Source organism: Anser cygnoides, chromosome 2, assembly GCF_040182565.1.
Source record: "Anser cygnoides isolate HZ-2024a breed goose chromosome 2, Taihu_goose_T2T_genome, whole genome shotgun sequence".
Classification (NCBI taxonomy): domain Eukaryota; kingdom Metazoa; phylum Chordata; class Aves; order Anseriformes; family Anatidae; genus Anser; species Anser cygnoides.
Window position 1 is genome coordinate 7,333,167 of NC_089874.1, and position 27,290 is coordinate 7,360,456.

Sequence of the window (27,290 nt, forward strand, 5' to 3'; positions counted from 1 at the left end):
CAGTCTTTGTTTCTACAACAACGGAAACCATGGAAAAGAAAAATGTTCCTAACCACTGCAACAGAGCCCCTATCTGTTACCCCATAGCCCCGGCTTTGATTGTTTTTCTAAGTTCAGAACACTGATCCCTGCCTGTCTTTGCTTACCGCTAGTAAGAATTTGCTGATAATTCCCAATTTTTTTTCTGCAGACTGAGCTTCTGACTGAACACAGTCTGGGCAGCTGTACAAACTGGTTTGCACTAATCCCCACCGTTTGCTTGAAAGCTTTCCGTGAACACCAGTGAGCATACGAGATGTCAGATTGGTGCTAATCCTCACCACCAACTATTTATGTTTTTAGGAGGGAAGGGTCATGATGAGGCGAGGCTTTTGTCAGTGAGAGTGCCTTTGATGGCATAGGAAGTAGGGCTTTGCTCTGGCTCTGAAGGACTAAAACCAACTCTTAAGAGCCCACACAGGAAGCTATTCCTTGTTGCTCACCACCATCATATGGGTGATGAGCAAATATCACTGAAATTATTCAAAAAAATTCATTTTTTTTCTTCTTTTTTTGCTTTTCTTAATTAAAAGGTTCTATTTTTTCAAGCCACCCAGCTTCTTAACATAGATGTCTCAGCAAGGATTTACACTATTAACTCTAAGCAGCCAAGTCTGGAGACAGTTCCAATGTGTTAGAATAAGTTGTCAAATGCAATGGTCAAATCTTTCCCTGTGCCACTCTCTCAGAAAGGCAGCTGCAGCAAATCAGTTGTTTTAATTGCACGTAAGACAGCAGAATTGGACTTTCACAGGGGTAGAAGCTGCACTTTAATTACCTTCCCTGGCAGCAGCAGTGCTTTCTTCTGAAAGATGAAAAAATTCAGCTAACCACTCATCTAAATGTTTACGTCGATTCATTTTTGAACTCACTTTCACAAACAAGTTTCGGCCAGCGCTGCGTTGCGGTCACCTGCTGCTGTACTAAGGACCCGCACACCCTGAGCCAAAGCACTATATTTATTACCTGGCTACGTGTTCCAGCTGCTGTTTGTGACTTCAGTCTTGGAGAAACCCTTTGGCATGAGGTGGCTGCTCTGTGCCTAACGCTGCCCAGTGTTCCTGCAGGAAACATGAAGGCAGCAGGTGCTTCGTGTAGACGTTAAACACATCGTAAATAACACAGGCACTATGTGCCACGTGCGGCTCCTCTCGGGTCAGTATTAAGTGTTAGCTCATGTGCAATTCTTACCCATCCCAGTCCAGAAGGTCTTGACCTTGTCGCATTTAGACGTGGCGCTTTTTTTGGCATGGACTAAAGGTGGTTTTGGCCTCTGGTGCGGGGGCTGCCAGGTGGGGTGGGAGGCAGAAGGAGCCTCCACGGGTCAGGGGCTGCCCATCGGGCTCTGTGGGGGACGCAGTGGTGAGGGAAAGAAACCCCCTAACTGCAGCACTGTCGTCCTGCTGAGGTGTCAGGTCAGGTTGCTACACGCAGCTCACTCACCATTAAACTGATCCGGGAAAAGATCGTGAACGTTAAGAGCTACGGAAATCTTATACTGAGGTTAAGCAAACAAATCTGACACCAAACCTTCTGCCCCGTGCATGCAGGCAGTTCAGCACAAACATTCACAGCGCCCCTGAAATGCTCCGGATTCCCAAATAACGGCGTTCACTGATGAACATAAGATGGATGGCTTGCCTCTGCACGACTTCCCCAGCAGGAATGAATTGCGTTAGGGTACAGGTACTTGTCAATGCAATTAAATGTCCTTCCTATTGAGGGCTACGTCCTGACCCCAGTGGTGGCAGTGACAGAGCCTCCTGGGACTATGAGAGGAGGACTTGGTTCCCTGAACAACTCCAGAAATCACTACAGCTACATACATTAGAGGGATGGGTGCTTTTAGCCCTCACTGTTTGAATGGGTTTGGAAGCAAAGGGAAAAAAAAAAAGTATAATAAAGGGTCCTTAGCATCCTGCTCGAAACCTAAAGCAAAACATCCAGAGGCACACGGCGCAATCCCAGCCTCTCCGTACAGTAAAGAGGAGCAGCAGGATGCCCACAGGAGGGCACCTATGTTTCGTGGTTGTCTACGAGCTCCCAGGGAGATGCATTTTGGGCTTTGCACTGTGACACTGCCTGGCACAGCCACCCCCACACACTTATCACCGCAGTCCTGCATCACACACCTACATGGGGCTCTCAGAGCTGCTCTTCCAATTCAGTCGCTGAGAGCCATGCCAGCAGGAGATGCTGCAGGAAGCAAGCTACAAAGAAAACCCTTTTGCAATCCGCAGAAGCTGCCTATCAAATCACGCTTACAGAAACCCGGAGTCAAGCTTCAAAATAATTTAACAAGCAAACAAAAAAGCCCACAATACATTCTTTGTTTTAAAGCTGAAATAAGAGAGATCCTATTTGGATTTCATTAAACACTCAGCGCCCCATAATAGAACCAGCCAGCCCAGGTGGGAAGGAGGGCTATGAGTCTGCTGATCCACCCTGGAGTTCCCAGGCACGGGGACCTTCATAAGCTCCATGCGGGCTCAGTGTTCCTGTGATTGTCATAAAACAGTTAGGTTTTGACATTTGGACCTTTCCAGCAGTGCTCTACAGATGTGTTGGTTTAGCTGTTTAGCCAGATAACAAACTCCAGCATCCTGAAAGTGGATCAAAGAGAAAGCTACTGGCAGAGAATACCAATTACAGATTATTACTCATGGCATACAGGTGACTACAGACTAAAATCTTCCCTTCAGAAAGGTCACTGTTCAGGAAATTACTCTCTAAATTACAATCACTTCCAGCATGTTTGCTTTTCCCAGCTTTACACTGTAACTACAATTCATTCTCATCTTGCTGCCCCATCCTTTGCATTTTGCAGCACCAACCACTGCATATCCTGGCTGGCAAACCACTGTTAGTGCTTCCAAGCATTGTGCAAACCCCACCATGAAAGCCCAGAATAATGTGTACTTTGAGGAGCACGGAGCTCCAGATAACGTGCATGTGCATTCCTGTGTCTACCACAAGACTTTTCTGAACCTGATTTGGGTTCTCTGGACAGTGTCGTCCTTCGTTTGGTATGTCTGTCCCACACCATGCCAGGGAAACGTGTCAGAAGGTTTGCTGGATTATCAGAGCTCCCACAATAACAGTTACTGGCTCCCAAAACACGTATTAGCCTACTGAGAGGATACATGATTCAAACAAACTTTTTTAGAGGTCCTGATGCTTGGGTGCCATTCTTAGATCAATGTACAAAAAATAGACTCAAGACTCATTTTCTGACATCGGCACAAGACCTTGCCTGTCCTCTCCTTATTTTAAACTAAGAACAGGACTTCTAGCCTCCTCCAGCTGATGTGTTCATTATTTTAAGCCCAATAAAATCCAAACCAATTAACTCACTAGGCTAGAAAATCCTAAACCAATTAATTTTAAAAACTGCCGTCCTTGTCCTCCTCTGCTTTGACAAAAGCAAACGTGAGCTTACTTTAGTGAAATAAAGAGCGGCATGGACAGACTTACCTCCAGTACACAGATACGGGAGCATAGAAATTAGTAGATCAGTGAGGCTGGCATAACTTTAGTATTACACAATTTCCACTGCCCTTTCACCTCCGTAAAACTGCAAGTACAAAAAGGCTTTACGCTAGATCTCCTAATCCAGTCTGATATTTGCCTTAGCATGGCAATGGGGAAAAAAATCCGAAGCCTGGTGCTTTGCAGAGCTTTATACTAGAAGAGAACTTCTGTGCTTTCCCACATCCCCTCATCCCAGTATCCCATCTGCATTTAATTTTTCTGTACGCACCAAATGGGCCAACAACGACTTCATAGTTGGATGATGACTATACAAGTTGCTGTAGGTGATCCAACCACTGACTGAATTGACATGGGTGATATAGGCTCTCCTTGCCCGATTCACGACTCTCCTGGTGACTGCTGGAAGTGACCTTTTTCTGAAGCAGCTGCTGTGAGCTCATGTGATGGTTTATACCAGCTCAGCTGCCAGCCTGTGGTGTCTGCCTGTGCCTACTTCTCATGAAAATGGCCTACTAGAAGTGGGAGAAACGTCTTCCCTGAAAGACCACAGAAAAAGTAGAACTGAAATTTACTACAGCAGAAGCTGGACTGGGTGTCCACAGCTCTCAGCCCACTGAGTCATGCATCTTGCTGTATTGAAGTTGCCTCCACCACCTTTGCTAAGGGCATCTTAGAAAACTACTGGTAATTCCTAACCAATACCAAATGTTAAAGGCCTCTCTCATGTCACTGCGTTCATATAGTCATAGAATCACAGAACCATTTAGGTTAGAAAAGACCTCAAAGATCATCTAGTCCAACCTTTAACCTAGCACTGTGAGTGAGCAACATCTCACAATACCATCATTATTATTCCCTTTTTTTTTTTTTAAATGTAATGTTTTCTTTCAGCCCCATCTCAATCAAAACTCACACTGATTCAGCAAGGGCTACGTAAGAACTACTGGCTGCTGGACTGAGTCTAAAATTTATCTATACTTACTTTACTACACACACTATACCCCCCAAACTACGCATTTTTTGCCCTGTAATCAAGTTCTTTCATTCCCTATTTTTCCAGATCAGAGAACTGATTGATTCAACATTTATCATGCATTTTTGAAGCATTTTCCATGGGCTTTATCTATGAAGAAGAGCACTCTGAGAACTTATGATATATATAAAGTTTGGCTTTGATACCTTAACTGGCTGGTAACACTTCAGACTCGAACTACGTAAGACACTGGATGCACAACGCAGTTTCATTGGGATCATGACTAGTGCTCGCTAAGCTTCAGATAAAGTGATGCACTTAATACTAAGTATGTGAACAAAGCTACTAAAATAAACAGAATAGGATTTCTCCAGTACTTAAAACCAAGAACTTGCCTAGGGACTAAATTCTGAAATGATTGATCTCAATGGAAATTAGACACCTAAGTATATTTGAAAATCTGCCCTACATGTTTTCCTGGGTTTTTATACTAGAGATAGTCTAAAAGAAATACACAAATTATTTCCAAATGGTTTACTGTCTAACACTTTGAGACTTTGAAACTCTCTTTTCAGCTTTACTTTTGCTTGCATTACCGCCTGTGGGGAAACAAAGCTGCTTGCAAGAGAGCACTGCCCTGCAAACCTTCCTTACACGAGGACTTGAAGGAGATGAGCCATGAAAGGCCACCAGAGTTCAGCAACCTTTAGAGATGCTCAAAGTGTACAGTTTCTATATGTATATTTCATATTAAAATAAATGTGGAAAGCATTATTTTACTGATCAGGAATTCGAGAATTTCTCTTTCCCCTGCATGCCAGCAGTGGTCTCTAAAAGAACAAACATAAAACTAAGGTCACTGACTTCTTCTCTGTACATCACAAGAAATCAAATCTTGTTTAGTTACCAAAAGTAACCATTTATAGCATGATCCATAGTTCAAATCCCAAGAAAGAGAGAAAAATGGGAATGACTCTGGTCCCAGGTCCATTGCATACCCTACCAATGAAAGTTAGACTGAAAATTTTTCCTTTTTTTTTTTTCTTTTCTTTTTTTTGCATCATTTCATCTAAGCAATTAGCGGTTTGAAGACAGTCTGAAAAATCCTCTCTGCCAAGAATGAGCAGTGTAGAATACAAAAGTATGCTGGGCGCGCTCCACCTATGCGGATTACAGGTAACACTGACCATGGGTAAACTAAGGTGAAATGGGAAAGGCATTGAAAGATTTCTCCAAATAAATTAAGACCAATCACAATGGGTGCATTCTAACCAGAAAAATCGTCTGCTGCTGACAGCAGATGTCAGTAACTGGCAGAGGAACCGGGGCTGAATGTGGCTGGTCTTTGGCCATGGGAAGCTGTCTGTGGCACCAGTTCAGCTGCAGCCGTGCTGCTGACACATGTTGTCTGCAAAAAGTCATTTTTCTCGTGTAGGCAAGACTGAAATGAATTGTGTTAAGTCCCCTGCCTCTGTTGGCAAAGCAAACTTGAAAAATTATGATTAGATGTATCTGTGCAGCAGTGCAGGGAAGGAGAGGAAGACAGAAATGGCTCTGCTCCTTTCCTAGGCTTTATGGGATGATGCTGGATGAGACTGCACCATCCAGTCCTATGCAGCAGGCGTGGGGGCAGTCACAGCCAGACACCGAAGCTGCCATGTGGCATTTCCCTCCAACATCCCACCCGCCTGCAGGTCCAGAAGGCAGGGGAACCACGGACACAGGCTGAAAAACTGAAGGTGAATGTGGCCCCAGCTATCCAGCGTCCCAATGCAAGTTATATTGATGTGTCTCTATAGTTGTAGTCCGAAGAGCAGGAGGGTCCCAGACTATGGGTCGAGTGTATTGATTTAGCAAAGAAAAATACAAACATAGACCTCAGAAGCTTGCAGGAGGGATGTATCTCCTCGCATCCTGTATGGCATGAGAAGGAGATTCCTACAGAGTAACGGTGGGCAGCCAGCTTGATCCAATGACACATGGGATGCCCGTGCCTGGCATCTCATGCCTGTATCTGACCAAAATGCCACTTCACTGCAAATTATTACTTAAATATCATGAATACGGAGTAAAATCTTGGAGCTGTGAATTGCATGAACGTGTGAAGAAAAGCTTCAGTACTGATGTGCCACGGTCAGGAGGCCTCCAAGGTTGCAGAGCCGAATGTGGCAACATGAAACCCTGTAGGCTTTTTCCCCATTTCTTTCCTGGGCTATTGGAAATGAGAGCCACTGGCTCCATCTATGGGTAAAAACTAGTACAGTTTTATTTCCTTACAGATGGCATATTCTAACCACAAGATGTTCTCCAAAAAAAAAAAAAAAAAAAGGAAAAAAGAAACCTTTCTGGTCCTTTAGTACTGGAGCACCAGGACCCCTCCTTATGGATTATGTTAGGCACCATGGTTAATAGCACTGAATTTCAGATGCAAAAAAAATATATATATTTACTAAGAGAAAGCAGAAAATCAAAACCTTGTATTGAAAAGCATTTCCTTCCTCACATATCGTGCATGTTCACTGTTATTCAGCTCTGAGCACCTACTTCAAGGTGTTTGAAAGCTGTGTAATTTTAGATACAACAGTCTGTAAGCAGCCTTTAATCCTGTGCTAACTTATGTTTTGATCCCAACCACCACAACCCAAAGCTTAGGTCAATGGAAACCTTTTAATTGATTTCCTTTGCTGTTAAAATTGGCAGCGCCATCAATGCGCTGTGATTATTGCTGCTACTTTGACTGGTATTTTTGGAACAGGAAGCAGGATTGGAAAATGTCCTGCTGTCCTTCAGAGAGGGCATTCAGCCCTGGTAGAAAGCTTCATTTTTAATGAGTTAAATCTCACACAGCCATGTACTTTTATTAAAAACATTCCTGGTATTTGATTTTAACATATCTGCAGGGATAGCTCCCTAATTTCCACTCGGTAAAGTGATGCTCTCCTGATTTACTTGTACATGTATTATTTCTGAGGTGAGAGCTCACGCAAGACCATGGAAAAATGTAGGCTGAATTGTGTTTTCTGCCAGTGCAGGTCATCCTCCCACATTTACTTTGGATCACCTTAGTTTGCTTTACTTCTATACATGAGGTGCTGCCTTGGGCTTTGCTGTTCTGAAATTCCTGAACCAAAAGGGCTGTGCTGGGGGCCAAGAACAAATCCCAGTGAAAAGAATTCAGTTGAGCTTCCATCAGGAGGGGCCAAGGCATCTGGAGCATCTACTGCCTTTTCAAAGGTGGGACAGCGGGCATGAAGCCCCAGCCTGTAGCTTGCTGTTTCAAAGCTGTGCATACAGCTAAATATTTTTTGCAGGAAGGTATCTTTCACTTCAAGGCAGTTATTTAGGTCAGTCATGGGGTTGTGGCCAGCTGTTGAACTGGGGTAACCAAAAGGAAAAGACACAAAGATGAGCTTTTGGTTATTGCCAGAGAGAGAGAAAAAATATTAAAGATGAGCAAATGCTTTAAACTCCTAGCCTCACACTGGAAAATGTTTTAAACCTCATGTCTGCAGATCACTTGCTGCTTTAATATTGTCCTAACCATTAATATCCTTGCTGAACTGCATATATTTGAGTGGCAAAATAACTTCACTGGGAAAAGAGCAGCTACATGGGAAAGAAAACACTGCAAATGTCACACATAGCCTTTGAAATGAAAACAAGCTAGGAAGAAGTCGCTTCCAAGAAAAACAAGGAATACACAGAGTAACAGGTTAGTCTGTGTTTTGAACAAGGCGTGGGAGGAGGAAGCGGAGGAAAGACGGGGGAGTTTATTTACAATGAAGACGGCATATACTTCCCTCACATACTGCTCCAAGATAATAGGGGAAGGAGCATAGGATGGGCTCAGTTCAAGTAAAGTGAGGAAAAAAAAAACCAACTACAAACACTGTGGGCTTTTACCTGATGCTTTTTTTCAGCTGTGGATTGCGTGGGTAAGTGCAGATATGCTATAAATCAGAAGGAAAGTCTCCAGTGCCGAATTTCACAGAGCAGCTGAGGCTGGGACGGACATCTGGTGGTCTCTGGTCCAGCCCCTGCTCAAAGCAGGGCTACAACTTCTGATAGGGGTGCCTCGTCCTGTTGCACTATTAAAATCTGCAAGGAAGCAATTTCACAGCCCTCTGGTCGCCTGCTCCAATGCCATGTCACCCCCATCAAGAACATTTGGCTTATGTCTGCCTGAAGCTTCCCTTGGTGACTCCTGTCCTGTTGTGCATCCCTGACATGCCTTGCTCTGTTTTCTCCATAAACTCCCGATAGGTAACTAATGACAGCTAAAAGGTCTTCTCCTCCTCCTTTTCCCCCTATACCATGTGCTCCAACCCCAACCAACCTAACGGCCCTTCACTAGGCTCACTCCAGTATGTCCCTGACCGTCTTGTACTGGGGAGCCCAGAGCTGGACCCAGCCCTACAGATGTGTCCCACCAGAGTTGAGAAGGGGGAGGATCACCTCCCTCGACCTGCTGGCGATGCTCCTCCTAATGCATCCCAGCACACATTTAACTTCATTTCATTTTAATAGTATTAGCCCATTTCAGTTCAATAGTATTAACCCAGTGCCAGCAGCTGATCACCTGTAACTGCAGGCAAGCACAGCAAGTCCACGTGATTTCAGCACGCTGTCATTTTCAGAAGAAATAAAGCAACCTAACCCCCCTTCACTTTTAGCATGCTCCCATAGTGTCCCAAGCTCCTTGAGGAAATGGGATTTTAATCACATAGGATGTGGCAATTCTGAGCAGTGAAGCATTCGGATAGCTTCAGAAAGGTAGCCATGTGCTGTTTTAGCGCTTCTCAGAGCTCTGCAGCTTGGCACCTGCACAAAGGTCTGAAATATCTGGTCTGAGGGGTCTCTGAGAAGTCTTGTCACTCAGAAAATGCTGCTCGGCCTACACAGACTTTGCTTTGAGTGGGACTTAGCCAATTAACTTAGTGCTTCATGGTACTTAGGGTTATTCTTTCTTTGTCGCACAGCAGAATGTAAAAGTTTTGCCTGTGAAAAACTACTTAATACAACAAAACTATAGGCTTTCATAAGTTTCCTGAAGTCCTGAGAAGTGTTTGTTAAATACAATTCAGTTGAATATAGTACACCTTAAGAGTGTAATTCATTACCAACCCCTGTTTAGCACACTGTGAATAAAATCTACTTTAACGTGACAGAGTGAAGAGCGTGTATCTGCATAAGTGTCTCTGTAAGAGAGCTTAATGATGTGAAAGCACCTGGTACAGATTGCTCTGCAGATAAAAAAAAGAAAAAAAAGCTGCAGAATGAGACAAGTTATCACAGAATCACAGAATCGTCTAGGTTGGAAGAGACCTCCAAGATCACCTAGTCCAACCTCTGACCTAACACTAACAAGTCCTCCGCTAAACCATATCACTAAGTTCAACATCTAAACGTCTCTTAAAGACCTCCAGGGATGGTGACTCAACCACTCCCCTGGGCAGCCCATTCCAATGCCTAACAACCCTTTCAGTAAAGAAGTTCTTCCTAATATCAAATTATCAAATTTAATACAAATTTTAATCAACTCACCCTCAGCAAGAGGCCCTAAAAACAAAAAACCACAGACATGCAAGCCCAGCACAATTCCTGCAATGGCCCCTGGAGTAGCAGGGTCATGGGGATCTTCTGTTAGCTCAGAAATAGCATGGCCCCGTTCCAAGCCTGTCCCTGAGACAGTGATGTGACCTTACCAAAAGGATTTTGCTGACTACTGGAAGATTTCTTTATTTAATATTCTGATGTACCTAGCTAGGATCAGACTTAAGCGGTGCTATTTGCTTGGATAACTTAGTCAAAACGTCACACGATGGCTTAGCTATGCAGTGTGTATTGATGCAGGAGCAAGCTCTTCTGGGTCCACTGAGTCAGCTCCATACTGCCTGTGCAACATTGAAACCTATATGGACCAGCAAAGAGAGCTCAAATGATCTTTAATGTTGTGAGGCTTGAGAAAAAGGGGAGCATAAATAGCACGTTTAAACTTTAAGTGGAGAAGAACAAATGCCCTTGAATAGAATGATGCTTGCAGTTCAGTTGGTGTCCTTCAGAAACACTGACTCTCCTGCTTTCAGTCTCCTGAGAGTGTTTCAGAGATAGGCAAGGACTGGAAAAGGTGCCATTTCAACTAAGCTGCAGCAGAATAAACAGATAAACAAAAAGAAAAATCCAACATGGGTTTGTATAGCTGTGTTCCTGTGTACAGAAATCACTATGAAATTATTTGTTCTGATTAAAGCCAGCATTTTGAAGAGAAATCCTGATGATGAAGGTGCTTCTACACTATTTATAAGCCACAGAAAATTATCAACACTTTGCAGTAAACATACAGCCACATTTGGGTATTCGCATTGCTAATTCTGCACCTACATTGTCTCAGAAGATTTGACAAAAAATACATCATTAAGTTATTTCTTCTGTTAACAGAAAGGAAAGTCTGACAGTCCAGCACCTTCAGTGGCATGATGTTGTTCCTCTCTTTCCCCTGTAACTCAGTCCCCTTCCTACAGCCACTTTTCCCTAGGCAGAGTGGCCACAACTGCTTGGAGATCAGCACTGGGAGCCTTTACTCAACAAAAAAGCCTAAAAATCAAAGCCCTTTCTCAACCCTGCTCATTTCTGAGTTGGAGAAATGGTATATTAGTCCCCGGGCTGGTGAAGAAGCAAAATTTATTCCTGATGCAAAGTAGGCAACTGCTCTGAACCATGGAGGTCTGCCACATCTTTCATGTAGTAAAGGAGCTCAAACACCCCTTTAGTGGTCATTTGATCAGAAACACGTACCATTTATTGCTACCTAGTCAAGGCTTCTCTTTTTCCCCAACAATAGGACAAAGAGATACCAATTAAAAACCTGCTGATTCTCCATTGAGGCAAGCCTCCCTCAGCTCCCGAGATGACATCCCTTCTGTGCCCACCTCCACCACAAACCCCACGACTGCTTGAGCTCTTCTTGAGCCCTGGAGCTGACACCCAACCAGCCCTGGTGAAACTGCTTGGGAAACTCCCCCTGACATGGGAGCAGGATTCCTAAGCAAAGCTTTGAAGAGTGATTTCCCTTCTCAGCCCTGTGCAGGTGTCCTGCAGAAGTCATTCCCTACTCGCCAGCCAAAAAAAAACCCAAACACATGGTCAGTGAAAGCAATAACGAACAATTAGCACATGCCTCATCTGCACTTACTTCACTACCGCAGGTAAAGAATGGGCCAAGCCCAGAGGTACTGTGTATCTTCCTGAAATAACATGAGCAATTTCTTACTTTTTCTTGATCTGGAGAAAAACTTGATGCCCCCAGGAGAGGTAGACGGGTTAGAATTGGGGGAGGACTCTTTGGAGGAGGACCTGAAGATCCCACTGAAGCTCATTCGGCGTGGGGAGCGTGGGGGAGACTCCTGGTAGGGGAAGGGGAAGACTGTTTTGGGTGAGCCGGGGCTATGTTTGGATCTCACAGGGGCAGAAACAGGACTGGAAGGTCGGTTCTGGAGCCCTTTGGAGAAAAGGCCCTTTGAAGGGCTGCCTGCAGAGTAGCTTTCTTCCACCTGAGGAGGACAGAAAAAGGAAGAAAAAGAAAAAGCAACATTAATTCACTTCAGCTTGTGCCACTGGGATCTCAGAACTTGTCTCAACACAGTTGTTCCTGATTATTTGGGCTATGGATTAGCCAGGCCTGCCTGCGCTAACACATATAGATGCATATGTGCCACCTCTCTGGGCTCTGTGCTGCCCATGGCTGTTAAAGATGACTTGAATTTCGCAAAAAAAAAAAAAAAAGTAAAATTATGTGCATAAACTTTATTATCACACATATAATTCTGGATATTTTTAGTAATTTTTTTTTTTTTTTTGTTAGCCACATATTCTTATTCCTTCCCTGGAAAACTTAAAGACAATAAATGTACATAGGGCAATCACAACGCCCTAAAGTCTTCCTCCTGCACTTAAGCACCCATCTGTGGCATTTAAGTCTCCTCCACACGATACAGCACAGCAGAGAGCACAAGTTCCCAAGCACCTGGCAGCTCTCTACAATGCTGGGCACTGCTACTTTCAACTCCAGTCCCAAAATAGAGCGACCATTTTAGAGCAGCAATGTTCCAGCTAATTAGCCTGGCCTCCAGTTTGGGCACGACCTTTCTAACAGCTCTGACTCTTTTGGGACCTGTGCTGGCTTTCCAGCCAGCGTGAATATCTGTGCACAACACAGCACGGCACTGTGCAGGCTCGCCCAGCGAGGGAGTGGGGGGAAATCCAGAAAAACAACCCAAAAAAAGGAGCAAAGATGAAATTCTCCCCACATGCAATTAACAGAAGCCTACCCAAACCGCTGTGGGATTTGCCTGTGCCTGAGCTATATGCGGAGTTTATTGCCTTCTGGATGCACAAAACACTTCTGTGGGCACGAGGCTTCTTTTTTAGCTGGGGTCATTTCTCGTGAATGAGGGGCCTTGTTTCTGGCAGACGGCAGCGCTGGGTTTCAGGTCTGCAGGGAAGGCAACAGCAAAGGCCATGGCTTATGCACCCATGGGCACAGCGTGCTGCCTCCTGCACAAGGCATGCCGAGGTCCAAGCCCTTTGCATGCCTCCTCGCTCCCCAGTTATGCAAAACAAAAGGGAGGTATGGGGCAGACCACAACTTCTGCTTGCCAGGCACACCTGATATGCATCAGTCGAGCTAGGCAGGGGTGCTGTTGCCATTGGAAGAATGGCAGGGAAAATAACATCTTTGATTAGAACGACTTAAATGAAAGAAAGGATGAGAGCTGGAACGGATCTTGTTGTGTGGGAACTGCAGAAGGGCCTGCAGAGATTGTGGTGCCTCATTTGGGAAGGTTTCCAACCTGAAAGGCCTGTGGTACTTCACCTGGGAGACGGGCACCAACAGCATGGGTCACCAGCAGCAGCACGGAGCCCCACTGGCATGGCAGAGCCCTGCACAGCTGATGAACTCTGCTCTGTGCTCCTCTGAGCAGCACGGAGATGTCTGGCAAGATGCACAACTGCTTTTTATACCTCCCCACTTATTTTTTACAGCACGGAAAAGAATGTCTTGGCAATACCTGTCCTTTTGCAGAAGCATTAGAGGAGCAGTTGCCCTCATGGGGAAATTTTTGGAATGGATAAATCAATTCTAACTAAAGCACTGGATACAAAAACCAACAAGAGACTCTTGACTCTTGATTCTTCAGAAGAGAAAATGTAGTGTTTCATGCTTAACGCAGCGGCCTGAGCCCTCCAACTCCATCACGGTTTTGTGTGCAATCTTGAAAACTCATTTCTATTCCACATCTATTCTGCTGTGAGGACAGTATCTCCTTGAGTATCTCCTCTAAGTCCTCTGGCACACAGAACGTCTCGTGGTGAGTATTTATCATGAAGAATAGGGCACAATCCCTCAGCTGAGACCTGGAATAATTAACATGCTATAAATAAATTACTAAACAAACTGCATTTTTGTTATGGGTAAACAGTCTCAAAGTGGTAACTTTTTCATAGCGGCTTATTAACTTCACTAAAATATCATCTGTAAGTCATCTGAGACTACTTACACGTGGTTCTCTCCCAGCTACACAGCCCAGGAAACAACCAGGTAGAACAACAGCACCTCCATTCACACTGCACCTTAAACAGGTCTACTGCCAAATCTACTGCCTGAAAGCTGGGAGTTAGAAGTACATTTTCAAGTTCATTTTAGTCATAATACAAGTCTGCCACCACTACTATAATTTAGGACTGTTTCCAAGATTGTAATTTCATTATCATTTTTCCTAAAGTGACAAGCAGTGAAATTTGTAAAGCTAAGAGAAGGACGTCCTTCTGGTGCCACCTTTAATACTTCATGCATCTTTTTTTGCATGCTTATTTGTTTATAACCAAACATGGATAGCAGACACTTCAAAAGACTATGCTATCTTCACGGGATAAAGCACGTCTAGAAATGTAAAATGTCAAGGAACAATTTGTCAAATAAAATCAGTATTGCCTTGCACACACGAGCCAGACATGGAAGCAAAATGTTCTCAAATTCTGAAGAGAAGCAGCGGGATGTTTTTATTTATTGCAATCACAACCAGTTGCTTTCCCTCCATCACGCCAGGCAGTTGAATTAGCTAATTGTTAGAGCACCAGGGGCACACTGCTAAATACACATGTGCATGCTACTAAATTAAAGGAAATTACTACAATGAATTCTTCCCCAGCTGCTCCACACATTAATTACACAAAGGTTACACCCCTCATCAAAGAGGATAAATACCTGTGATTTTGCTTGGGGAATTACATCAGTATTTCTTTCTTAGAGTGTTATTGGAGGCTAATGATTGCGAGTTTTTAAAGATGATTAGGCGCTTCTCTGAATAAAATCAGCAGTAACAACAGCTATGACAGCACATGGAAAAGTCACAAGGCGATATTAATTTCCATGCATCAGCTGGGAATGCAGAAGAACCTCTGCTGTGGAAGAAACTGCAGCATCCTGTGCAGACCCAGAGTGACGACTCCAGCAGTGCTGCTGGAGGAAGGCTGCACAGCTAGATGGATCATCAGCCTGTTCTGCATGCTTTTGGGGTTAATTTCCTGAAGCTGTGACAGGCAGGTGGGAACAAAACTCCCACACGTGCTTCTGAAATATAACTGTTTCCCCTGCTGAGCTGTAGCAGCAAAAGACAGTATCGCACCTTAGTTTCTCACATTAATAACCCTTTTAGATCAATTTGTGATGGCCCAGGAAAGCCAGTGAAGCGAGAATGAGGAGAAATATGAATCGCACCCAGCAAACACACACAGTGATGTGGCTCATTTGACCCTGGCTGGATAATTGGGCTTTTGGAGATAAGTAGTACAAACACCAAACGGAAGTACAATACAAATCAAAGCACAAATAAGGCCTAATTAAACAAATTCAAAAATCGTCCAAAGTATGAAGACTGTTCACTTAATAAATAAATAAATAAATAAATAAAAAGCAAACAACTACCAAAAAAACATCCCCTATGTTGGCTTTGTGCAGAACATACACGGGGTTCTTGAGCTCTAACCCTGGGCTCCCTGAACCTTAAAAGTGGTGATGTTGGAGAGGCAGAAATCTCAGCTTCTGAGCACAGGTCTGCAGAGAACAGAGCAGCTGAAACAGGGCTACATTAGCAGCTGGGTAATAGAAGATTATGTGAGTGCCAGTACAACCCTACCCTCAGTCTGCAGGGATGTGCTCCCTGCTGAGGTTAAGCAGCCAAGCAGAGCCCCATGCTTGATTACGTGTGCTGTTTCTAGCGACTGGCTTTGGTTGTTTAAGGCTTACATAGCCTTACATAGCACTGAGTAAATGTATCCCAAAATGCCGTAAGACTACCAGTGTTCATGCTTCAGAGCACAAAAGGATCCTCAGCTGGGGACCGGGGAGAAACCTTGCCATGTTTTATAAACTGAATGATCTTAGGCAGGCTCCTAAAGCATATCCAGAGCTGACTGCTGTTGAAAATAAAGCAACAAAATGAGAGGAGACTTGCACTGCTTTACATTGAGCAGACGTGCTTTCGGTTTTCTGAATGGAACGTAAAGTGGTAGCTTGGCACCTGCCCCGAGCTGGGCAGCTCTGGAAGATTTCATCTCAGCAAACAGCATCCTCATGGCTCTCCTTGTCCTTTCACCTGGATGAGGGGCTCTCTCTCTCCCTAATCTCTTCTTCCTTTCCCACAGCAACGCACCTTAATGACTCAACTCCATTCTGTGATGGACCAGAAGGCCTGCATCTTCATTTCCCATGGTCATTTTCAACAAACTCGTCGATAACAAAAATCCCAGCACAAACCTCCACCAGTGCCAGAGTACCTCATACCAGCAAGCGAGACACAGCTGGACACAGGCCCAAACCATCACGCGGTTGTTCGTATGATTTCCCTGCTTGCTCACCACCCGCTGGGGATTTAACCTGTGCTGTGAGCACTCCCCAGGCATTACCTGGGCTCGGGGAGAGCTCAGGCAAGGGACAGGCCCAGGCTGCATGTGGCCACCCTGTGCTGGTGGGCGCAAGAGTCTGGCCCTACAGCAGGACTGGGCCCAAGCCCAGCATCTCTGGAGCAAGAGAATGGTCCCTGACCTCTCTTACTACTGCTATTGACGTATCCCAAGTATCTTGTGCAGGTAGGAATTATCCTATATAAGGCCCTTCCTATATAAGACCCTTCTCTACATCCAAAAACACCCCTCTGTCTTTGTATCACCAACAAAGTTCATTAGCATTTCTATTTTTCTGTGCCTTACTACCAAAGTTCAGTCCAAGGACTGAGCCTGGGAAGTGCCACCAGTTCTGTCCCTCCACCCAACAGTCATCTTTTCGATACCAGCCTGCCACCTTCCCCTTAAACTATTTTCTTACCTAATTTACAATCTTCTTATTTTACAGGAAAGATTAAAGCACATTATATTGAACCACTGCAGTATGATAACCCCAATGCAATGCACTGAGACCAAACTATTCGTCCTTCACCACAAACCAGACTCTCATCATCCACACATGAGCTGTCTCAGTCCTGCCTCTTCTCACACATAGACACAAGTTTTCCCAACATTGTCATTTTCTTTCTCCTGTTTTGTACTGAAATTCTGATCCCTTCTCTCTTTTGCCAACTTATGTCCTCTCTAAGAAGCCACTTGTGCTCACAACTTAGAATTTAAGGACTGCTTAACTGCAGGGAAGAGAAGCGTCCTGCCAAAGAGATGTGGCCAGAAAAAAATGAACGAGCTGTGCTGAGAAGACTCCGACCACGAGCAGGCGGAGACCGTGTCAGAGCTGGAGAAACCCTGGCTCTGTCCTTGACCCTACCCCAGCACCTCTCTGCAGCCACCTCCCCCCGTTCTCCTAGAAGCAGAGAACCCTATCATAGGCACACAGCCTCCCTCAGAGGATGCCCTCATTGCCTACTTCAGGAATCACCAAGCTAAGGCACTCCGTTGCATTTCCCTATTCCTTCACCATTTGGACAAACTCATCTCTCCTTGTGGAGAGATGTGCTACAGCTCCTCTCTGGGGTGACCGACTCCACAATCCCTTCCCATCTGCCGTGGGATTTACACAGCTCAGTATCTCTGAAAAATCTCTGGCTTTAATTCAGTTACTGGTGAATTTAGATTCATTTTCAGAACAGTCTGAAAATAAATCAATAAATAAATAAAAAGAAACCAACACCCTGTATAGAATATGAATGGGCTCAAACTAAACAACCCCCAAGCTTCAAAATGTTTCTGAATTTAAGTGAAAGTTATTAAAAGTTCCTGAGCAATTCTCTTTACTTCTCCAGCTCCAAAAAGTTAGCACAGTTATGGAGCATTTGAGTTTTGTTTGCTTTTACAACAGTGAGTTATTTGACCTTTATTTTGCCTCTTCTCTTAAAAAAAAATTTGGAAGGTGAATAACAGGAAAGGAATCGCCTCCCACCATCCTTGTCAGGGACAGTAAGCACAATTAAAGACGACACACCAGATAGATGTCTGCACTTATTTCCTGCCCTTCTGCTGAATCTCAATAAAAAGCCCTTTGATAAACTTAATTGGATGATTCCCTCATTCTGGTGGAATAAAAGAGCTCACAGAATCACAAGAGCTGACTTCATTAGTCCGAAAGGTAATGAAGGACTTACTCTCCCAGGCACCATGAGGCTGCATTCACCACCGTTAGCTCCCTTGGTTCTGCATGAGCAATAACAATCGGGATGACAACATGTTTTATGGGATCAGAGATGTCACTTCCCAAAACTAAAGTACAATGACACTTCCCAAAATTAAAATACAATGGGATGCGGCTGGCTGATCTGGCAGGTCCTGAGAGCCCTGCATGGCTGTGCGGATGGTCGGGGTTGGGTTTCCCACAGCAAGCAGTGCTGCTTGAAGGCAGAAGCATGCTGGAGGAAAGGTGAAAGCAGGGCTGGCTCCAGGTGAGATCAGGGTGGCTCCTGGCTCTGTTTCCTAACCATAAATGTTTCTGTTGAAGCAGCAGAAGAGAAGGAGGCAGGCACAGGGCAGTGCAGATATTGTCACGCGTGTCCTCGTGCCAGGCTCGCTGCATCCACTGCAGGTGCCCCGAGCCAAGGCTGCCGCAGTGCCCAAGACATGCTCCCCATCCTTCCTGCTGAGGCCAGATCACTGTTCACAAAGAAATGGATAACTAAAGGCTGAGAAAAAAATAAATCAAAAGGAGATTTGTTGTCCAGGGGAGAGGGGGATAAAAATCAGACATTTTTTTGCTTCTCCTCCCTGTTCTACCATTTATGAGTCACTGCACAAAGCAAAAACAATGCTGGGACCAGAACCAGGGCAAAGCACTCCCCTGAGTCTTTCAGTACTGGAGTCATTCCTCAGATCTTTTCTGATCCTAGTTCATCAACATTTTCCTGCATTACTGACAGCAGAACTGTAAGTCAGTGACAGATGCAGTCATAACAAAACCTACATTTTGCCCTGTTCGTTGATTTGCACGTCCAAAACACCAAAGTAATCCTTTAGCCATCACATCACATCCAGAATCTATGTGCAGCTGATTACCTACAGCTGCTCTCAAAATCTAATCAAAGTTTTGTGAAAGACTTTCCAAAAATAAAGTCTTCATTATTTGCTCCTAGGTGTAACTGCTCAGTTTGGCCAACCTGAAATAGGCAGTCTGCTTGCAAAGTGTGTTTTAAGTGACTCAGGTCATTCTGCATTGGAAAGTTTCCTGCTCTCTTCCCCCTCATTTTTCTATGAACTAAAATCTGCAATTTGCAATTTGTACAGTAATGAGCCTGTATTTCTTTCAAGTCACTGATAAAGTAATATATAGTAGAGCAACAGTATGTTTTGTCTGCCTAGAAACAAAATTTTCCACTGATGAGTCTCAACTTATTTTATCAGCCAGGTTTTATTCACTTAGTAGGCTCCACATTTTGTCAGTATCATTCCACTTTCTTAAATCTAAATGTCCTGTGCTACATTTCTATGTACATGACACCAATACATTTTCCAACTAAATGTATAATCTCATTTAAAATGCCAAATTCTCTCATAAAGAACTGTCTGCCATTAATTCCAATCAAAATGAGTCTATTGTAATAGCATTATTAACTATCCAACATTAGATATTTCATTGTTTTACCCAGGACTAATGCCACACTGACAAATCTGAAAATTATCCTAATTACAGGCATTGTAAATATTAACACAATAATTGCCTTTTTTTTTTTCTTCAGTCTTTTGCAATCTCCTCTCTGCTCCAAGATTTATTCAAAATCATCACTAATCAGCCAGTTTATTCAAAGCTGTTTTATCAGGGTTGTTTGGGTTTAATTTTAAAATGTCTAGCTGTGGTATCTTCCGTTTTAAATGCACTTGAGTCTTTAATGGGACAGAGTCACCATTATCATTAAGATAAACATCTCACCTGCTTCTTCTCCATGTAGAGAAATGAACATTTAATGCACACTTCTTTTTCAAGCTTTCCTGTATATGTTAATAACAAATCTATTCTTTCTGTAAAGTAACAGAACAATATTATTTTTCAAACTTCTTTTCTTCCTCTTCCTCTCCCCTCCATATACAATCTGCTAGTTGCTCCCCCATGGACAGTTTTCTCATATCATTTTCTTCTCACAGTCATTCACAATCCCAGGCTTTCATCTGAAAGCAATGGTTTCCTGTAATTCCCACACCTTTTCCTGTAACCTACATTTTAGAAGGAAGATCTATAAATATTCCAAGTGTTAAGAGCTCTAAAATTGCTAGTGCCACCTCGTTGCAGAGGGTCACTCATCCCTGACTGCCACCCTGCCATGTCGTACCACAATTATTTTCTGTTCTCCTGCTGCATATCATTCATGATTCTCCAGTCCTCTAAACTCCCCCTCTTCTGCTGTCTTTTCCCAGACTGGGGAAATCTGGTATATATAATTGCTTCTAAGCTCCTAGTTACCCTCATCTATACTAATGTATTTAATGATCCTGTAAGGTCATTCTGCGAGGATTCAACCCACTTCTGGTGAGTCTTTGAGTAGGGGGCAATCAACAATGCCAGTAATTTTGGACATAGCTGCCAGCACATGTATTAAAGCACTTTATCAGGCAACAAGAAGGGCCATAATATCTGCCACATGCACAAGAGCCACCTTGCTGCATCACATCATACCAAAAAAATTCTCTGCAGGAGTCTGCAGAGAATTATATTCTGACTTCAAGAGAGGAAGGTGAAAACCACCCTGTCCCTTTCCTGCCATCAGGTTACAAAGCAAAGAAGAATACATCAGCTATAATAATAACAATGCCAATGAAAGTGATCAAGGCTAAACTGCATGAAATATATGCCACATTCCCACCACTGCCAAAAAATTCTGACATGAAAAAGTAATTCTGCGCTTGAGTTCCTAGCTGTGAAATGAGGATTATTGTCACAGGATGATTGAGAGGCACTCACACGGTGAAGTGCTGAGAATCCTTGTGAAAAATGTTAATACAATTTCTAAAAGCTTTTCACAAAAAAAAAAATAAATAAAATAAAACACTGGCATTAAATTAATCACAGATCAGAAAGACAGGCTATGAACTACCCTTCTCTAACTTGATATATAGCCCAGGTGACAGAAGAGTTAAGTGCAGGAAGACATCTCTGATTAATTGCCAGTCTCCAACATGGCTGATGAATGGAAAAGTCATGGTATTGACGAAATATTGGCTTAGAGAATGCAAAAGTTACAGATCACACTGTGATTTCAAACTTGAACAAAGGAAAACCATTTCACTTGAAAGTAAACAGTAACTTGGGAACTTCTCTGTCCCCTCTGCAGAGGGGTCTGGGTAGGATGGGTCGATGGGCAGAGGCCCATGCGATGAGGTTCGACATGGCTCAGTGCCGGGTCCTGCACTTGGGTCACAACAACCCCATGCAGTGCTACAGGCTTGGGGGAGAGTGGCTGGAAAGCTGTGCAGAGGAAGAGGATCTGGGGATGCTGATTGATGCTTGCCTGAACATGAGCCAGCAGTGTGCCCAGGTGGCCAAGAAGGCCAAAGGCATCCTGGCCTGTATCAGGAATAGTGTAGCCAGCAGGGCCAGGGAGGTGATCGTCCCCCTGTACTCTGCTCTGGTGAGGCCACACCTCGAGTGCTGTGTTCAGCTTTGGGCCCCTCAGTACAAGAAGGACATCAAGGCCCTGAAGCGTGTCCAGAGAAGGGCTACGAAGCTGGTGAAGGGCCTGGAGCACAAGTCCTGTGAGGAAAGGCTGAGGGCTCTGGGGTTGTTTAGTCTGGGGAAGAGGAGGCTCAGGGGAGGCCTTATTGCTCTCTACAACTACCAGAAAGAAGGCTGTGGGGAGCTGGGGGTCAGCCTCTTCTCACAGGTAACTAGTAATAGGACAAGAGGGAATGGTCTCAAGTTGTGCCAGGGGAGGTTCAGGTTGGAAATGAGGAGACATTTCTTCTCAGAAAGAGCAGTCAGGCATTGGGACGGGTTGCCCAGAGAGGTGGTGGAGTCACCGTCCCTGGGGGTGTTCAAGGAGAGGTTGGACGTGGTGCCTGGGGACATGGTTTAGTGGGTGACATTGGTGGTAGAGAGATGGTTGGACCAGATGACCTTGGAGGGCTTTTCCAACCTTAATTATTCTATGAACTTCTTTATGTAGCACCAGCAGGACCTGGCAAACTTTTAGTTTAAATGAAATAAGATCCTGCAGTCTGATGCTAGTCATCAACCACTAACAGCAAAGATCCCATCCTTCACATTAAGGAGAAAAATGATATTTAGAATGAGATGTGCAGCAATGGATTTCATTAGATGATCTGTTTCTTATCAGAAGTTGAGCACTGGCAGCTGGTCTTTTATCACTTTGTTGCATGTTTTGAGCAGAGCTCTTGGTTAGGGAAAAAAATATCTGGGTCTTATACACTCAGTCAGAAAGGTCAGTTAAAAAAACAGTTTCAGATGTCACGCCCCAGATGATTATTCCAAAGTTAATCACACTTCCACATGAAGAATTTGACCCAGGTTTGGGAGAGAAAAAAAAACGCATCCCATGAAATTGCAAAAATGGGTAACTACTGAAATGTTATTCTAGTTCTTCCCAAGACAACTGCTCATTAAAAAGGTATCCCGAGACCAGTAAGAGAAAAAATGGGGACTTCATAAATGGTAAATTGGAACTTGTTAAACAATATCACATAACACTATACACAAGCAAGATTAGCTTTAGCATATTTTTTTCTTTGGGACTGAGATTTGTGCAGTTTCCCCAACTTTCTTTGGGAGAAATCAAGTTTCAGTTAGGAACACCTGCACTCTCCCAGCACGACAACCCTTTCCAAAACCATCATATTGTTCACTTTATTCAAACCCACCAAAAAAGTCCCTTTTGATAACACTGTTTATTTTAGCTTCCCTGGCATCTATGAGTTTCTCTGTGCTCACCAGCAACTCCTATGTCACAGTCTTAAAAGCTCCACTGCAGAAAAGAACAAGGCTAATATTATAAATATATTCAGTTACTGATGGACTGCAGAAGTTTTTAAACAACTGTCCTTTGCTGCGAGGTGTAAAGGAATAGAAACTCATGCTGTCAACAGGGCTAAATTATTATCATTCTAGATGCAGATTAGCTTCACTAAGGAGATATTTATTGCTTCACCTGCCTTGAACTATAACTGCAGACTCTTTGACAAATGGCCTATAACAGGTTTAATCTTCAGAGAGGTCCATATCCTTGTAACTATTGTCATAAGTCTACTGCGTAGCTATAGATTAGCTTTTGGGGATATCTACCGTTTATAGAAGTCTCTCTCCTCACCGAGTCCTACCTTGGCTGATAGGGGGCTTACATTCAGCAGACCAACTTGTACATCAGCACTCTGTGAAAACTATGAGGCCAGGAACCTAAACATGACAGATGCTATGCACAATTTTTATTGCTTTGAAGAATGTGTAGGCACTGACTAACTGGTCCTAAAGTTGTCCATTGAATATGCTCATCTGATCATCTTAAAGCAAGCAGACTCTGTGAATGTATTCGTTTAATCTAATAGTAAGCTGTTGGAAAAACGAATGCTGGCAATACCTCCAGAAGGATAACCTTGAGTTAATCTCACATCAAGAAGCAAATATTCCATCTTGCTTATGGGTAGATGCTACAGTTATGACTTCAGAAAATGAATGTTGTTCATTTTGCCAGTGCCATGGATGGATAGATCAAGGACACTGAACAGTTAAACCCTCCATAGCCAGATGACAACCATTAGGAGGCAACTCAAGGAAGACAGACCGACAGCCACAGATGCCTATTTGGGCACTGCATTTCTGTAGAAACACCACAAATTCTGGTAGCTAACTGTTTTCCTGAGAATACAGTTACCCAATATCACTTTATCGAATTACATCATTACACACAACACCTGCAGTTTCTAAAGGAATATCACCACAGAGGTTATCATTCTTTACAGGTGATAGCATTAAGCACTGTCATGATAAGGCCTGCAAAAGTCACAACGCTTGCCCTAGAGTATCTCTTTCAATGTGTTAATGGCATGGCAGGAAAGACTAAAATCCTGAGGCTTTTTTAAGTCTAGTAAATTGTGTTTATCACAAAGGGACTCAGCCACTACAGTGAACGTGAAGCTTTGGAAATATCCTACCTTGCGAGAAGCATTTTTGTCTGTGTTCTCCACATCACCGTCCAAGAATGGCATGGCAAAAGAGCTGAGATCCTGTCAGGAGAGAGAAGAAAAAATGATGTCCTGTACTAATGTCTTCTTCCTTCCATCAGAGCTCCCACGATTGTAGCCCACCGTGTTATTTACAAAGTGCCCACTGCTTTACCCATAGCAACCACCAAAAAGTAATAACGTGGGCTCTGACAGTTCTCCTTGCCTGCAAAGGAGAACAGATTTAAGTAACTAGTGAATAGAAAGCCCTTTGCAGTGCTTCCAATCCATCACCATCAAAAGGCACTCAGCATCTGGACAGACAAAGCAGAAAGTCCTGCAAAAAGTTTCAAAAGGGGGTGTACCCAAATCCCACAGAAAAAAAATGGAGGAAATTACAGTCTAACTATAGCTACTTACTCAGCAAATGACCTATCTGGCCTTTAGTGAGGACTACAATCTTTGTTTAAAGAGTACTCATGGTGATAAACAAAACTTGAATGAGAATATGTCAATGTTCTCAAAATATGTAACATATATAACAAAGAGGGAGAAAACAGAAATGTGGTGTTGAGGATGAGATAACCAATTCATTTTCACAAGGTAGAGAAGTCCCCTCTGTGACCAAATTCTGTGCAACTAGAGAAAATAAAGCCATAAGAAAAGCACACATGCTCATCTTTAACTAACAAAAACAAACTGTAATTATATTCTACCTCCTGCCGTCTGTTCTGTTTATGCTACTTCGTGTTCCAGCCACGAGATTTTTAGGGCTCCTTTGTAAACGCATAATGAAATTTTCTGTGTTAGTGTCAAGTTTAGCATCTGTTTGATCAGAAAAGTAGATAATAAGTAGTTCTATGAGCAAAAGAATGGTTGTCAATGTTGCGTGCTGAAGAACTAAGGCTTGGATCCCAAGCCTCGATCTCAAAGTCAGGAAAACCTCCTCAACACAGAGCCTCTCTGATGCAAGGCATCACCCTTTAAATATAATGATTCAGAGCTTCTCTACCATCACATCTGCATCTCATTTAAAATTGCTCAAAACAAAAATAAATAGCAATTTCACTTAAACTTAATTTGCGATTAAATAGAGCTTAATTAAAAATTAGCACTGGCTGAGAAGTCTGCAAGGCTTGCTTGCCAAAAGGCCTTCAGAATTCTGAACAGCCACAGGTCTAATCACATCACATTGTGTAATCATACTAAATCCAAAATATGCTCAAAAATGTGTGTAACTTGGGCATAATCCTTGCAAGTGTTCAAAAATATTCTGGTTACATAATGAACAACAAAAATAAGGAACAAAATATTGAATTACTGGAACTGAAGCACATGGGAGTAACTCGTGCCAAGCTGGAAAGGAAAAAAAAAGCAACCCCACTTGGCCAAACTGGCCCCGAGTCCCTAGGCCACAAACCAAAGTATTCATGACAAATAAGTGTGCTCCGAGCTAGGCAAATTCAATGGGAACCATCTACCAAGGCCCAAACTACAAAGCACCAGCCCAACTGTATGTCACCCTCATCACCACGCTTTGACGTGTGTTTCACGTCACATTCATTTGCAAATGAAAATGTAAGCAAATATTTCAAAATCAAAAGAAGAGTCAATTTGTTTGTTTGTATTTTCACTGTTATCAAGATTTGACAGGGTTATTAAACCAGGCACCACAGGACCTTAAAGAAAAACTTCTGTATTAATTTGCTTATTCCTACCATTAATAAAGACCAAAATGACTTATGTACTCCATATAAAAATTACCTACCCATAAACAGTGTTTATAAACATTATCAATAAATGGATTATTATATTCCTACTTCATAGGTTACCACAATAATTAAATAATAAATCTCTGTGAAGAATTTTAAGAACCTAATGGAAAGTTACACAAAATCATATCCCCTCATGTTTACTTTAATTTAGCCAAAGGATTTACCAACACTTTCTTTGACCCATCTTTGGTAGTGAAGAAGCTTGTATCTGATGTGTGCTAAATCATTTTCCATTAAATAAAACAAGGAAATAATATCTTTTGAGCTCCATATGTTAGCATCCCTATACCCCTACTTTTTGTAATTCACAAGGAGAAAACCTGCAGTTAGGGAAGGCTGGAGCCTGGAGGAAGAAAGTAGGTTTTTAAGGGGACACATACCTAGCAATTAGGGTTGAAAAAGCTCTCCAGGAAACCTGGAACAGCTGGAAATGAAACCATAACTTTTCTTTTGAGCAGAAATGTTCAAAAACAGGAAGAGGTAGGAAGGCAGAATTATTTTTCTACCAGCTAAACTTCAGTTGCCAGTTACAATTCCAAGCTTAAAAATGGATACATGCTATATTCTAAAGCCTAAAAGTATGAAAACCACCTGATGATTTTATTCTATTTTGTAATTCTCAGATTCGATGGAGGTATGTTTCCTTCATCTGTTTTCAAATGCAGAAACAGTACATCTCTACTTAAAAGTGGAAATAACTGGGGCCGTACCAGAACCTCCCTGGACAACATGAGACCTTTCTTTGTCTGCTAGCGAACATTTAAAAAGGATAATTTTACTTGTAGTCCCATGATAGAGTGTGTAAGCAGCTACCTAACAATATTTTCATCTTTCTCTTCTTCACAAAACTCCAGTTACAGAAGGAAAAATTGCATATATCAAAAGCCAGGCTGCAAATACTGCTCTCTCAATTCCAGGCTGTTGGTTAAGCAAGGAAATACTGGGTATTTATTTGCTCTTTGTGTCTCTGCAGAATACAGAACAGATTCTTCTTTCCTTTTTGTGTTGCTCTTCATCCAGAAACATACGCAGCTACAGGGTTGATGACACAGTAAAAAAAAAAAAAAAAAAAAGATAGGAACTGCTCCAAAAGTGTTTCAAAACACCTGTAGTACCTCTTGACAGGCCAATGGTGCAGCCCTAGCTCTTACTGCATATCTGACTGCTCTGATCTTATGCTAACTGACACACATTGAAGGCTTGCTCTGCCATCAACCTAGGATTTAAACTAGTCTTAGGTAGCTTTTCACCCCTACAGAAAGCTGGTGGTGCTATTATCCACCAGCCCCTCCAGCTCTGCTTCATTACACTTGGTATAAATGCTCTAGAAAATCCCATGGTTTTGGAGATACTTTAAAAAT

The 27,290-nt window shown here is 43.1% G+C and overlaps 1 protein-coding gene across 4 annotated transcripts in view; it reads right to left on the reverse strand.

The window, feature by feature from the left end:
• Positions 1-27,290, reverse strand: part of PRKAG2 (protein kinase AMP-activated non-catalytic subunit gamma 2) — a 216,295-nt gene that overhangs the window by 125,939 nt on the left and 63,066 nt on the right. For 3 of the 4 annotated variants that reach the window (XM_048062404.2, XM_048062405.2, XM_048062406.2), the window contains exons 2-3: positions 24,146-24,217; positions 11,775-12,054 (exon numbers count right to left, since the gene is read on the reverse strand). In XM_048062404.2, coding sequence (XP_047918361.2) covers positions 11,775-12,054; positions 24,146-24,217 — 352 coding nt within the window. Of the gene's footprint in view, positions 1-11,696; positions 12,055-24,145; positions 24,218-27,290 lie in introns of those variants that run through there. The other variant, XM_048062416.2, reaches the window with a different exon arrangement.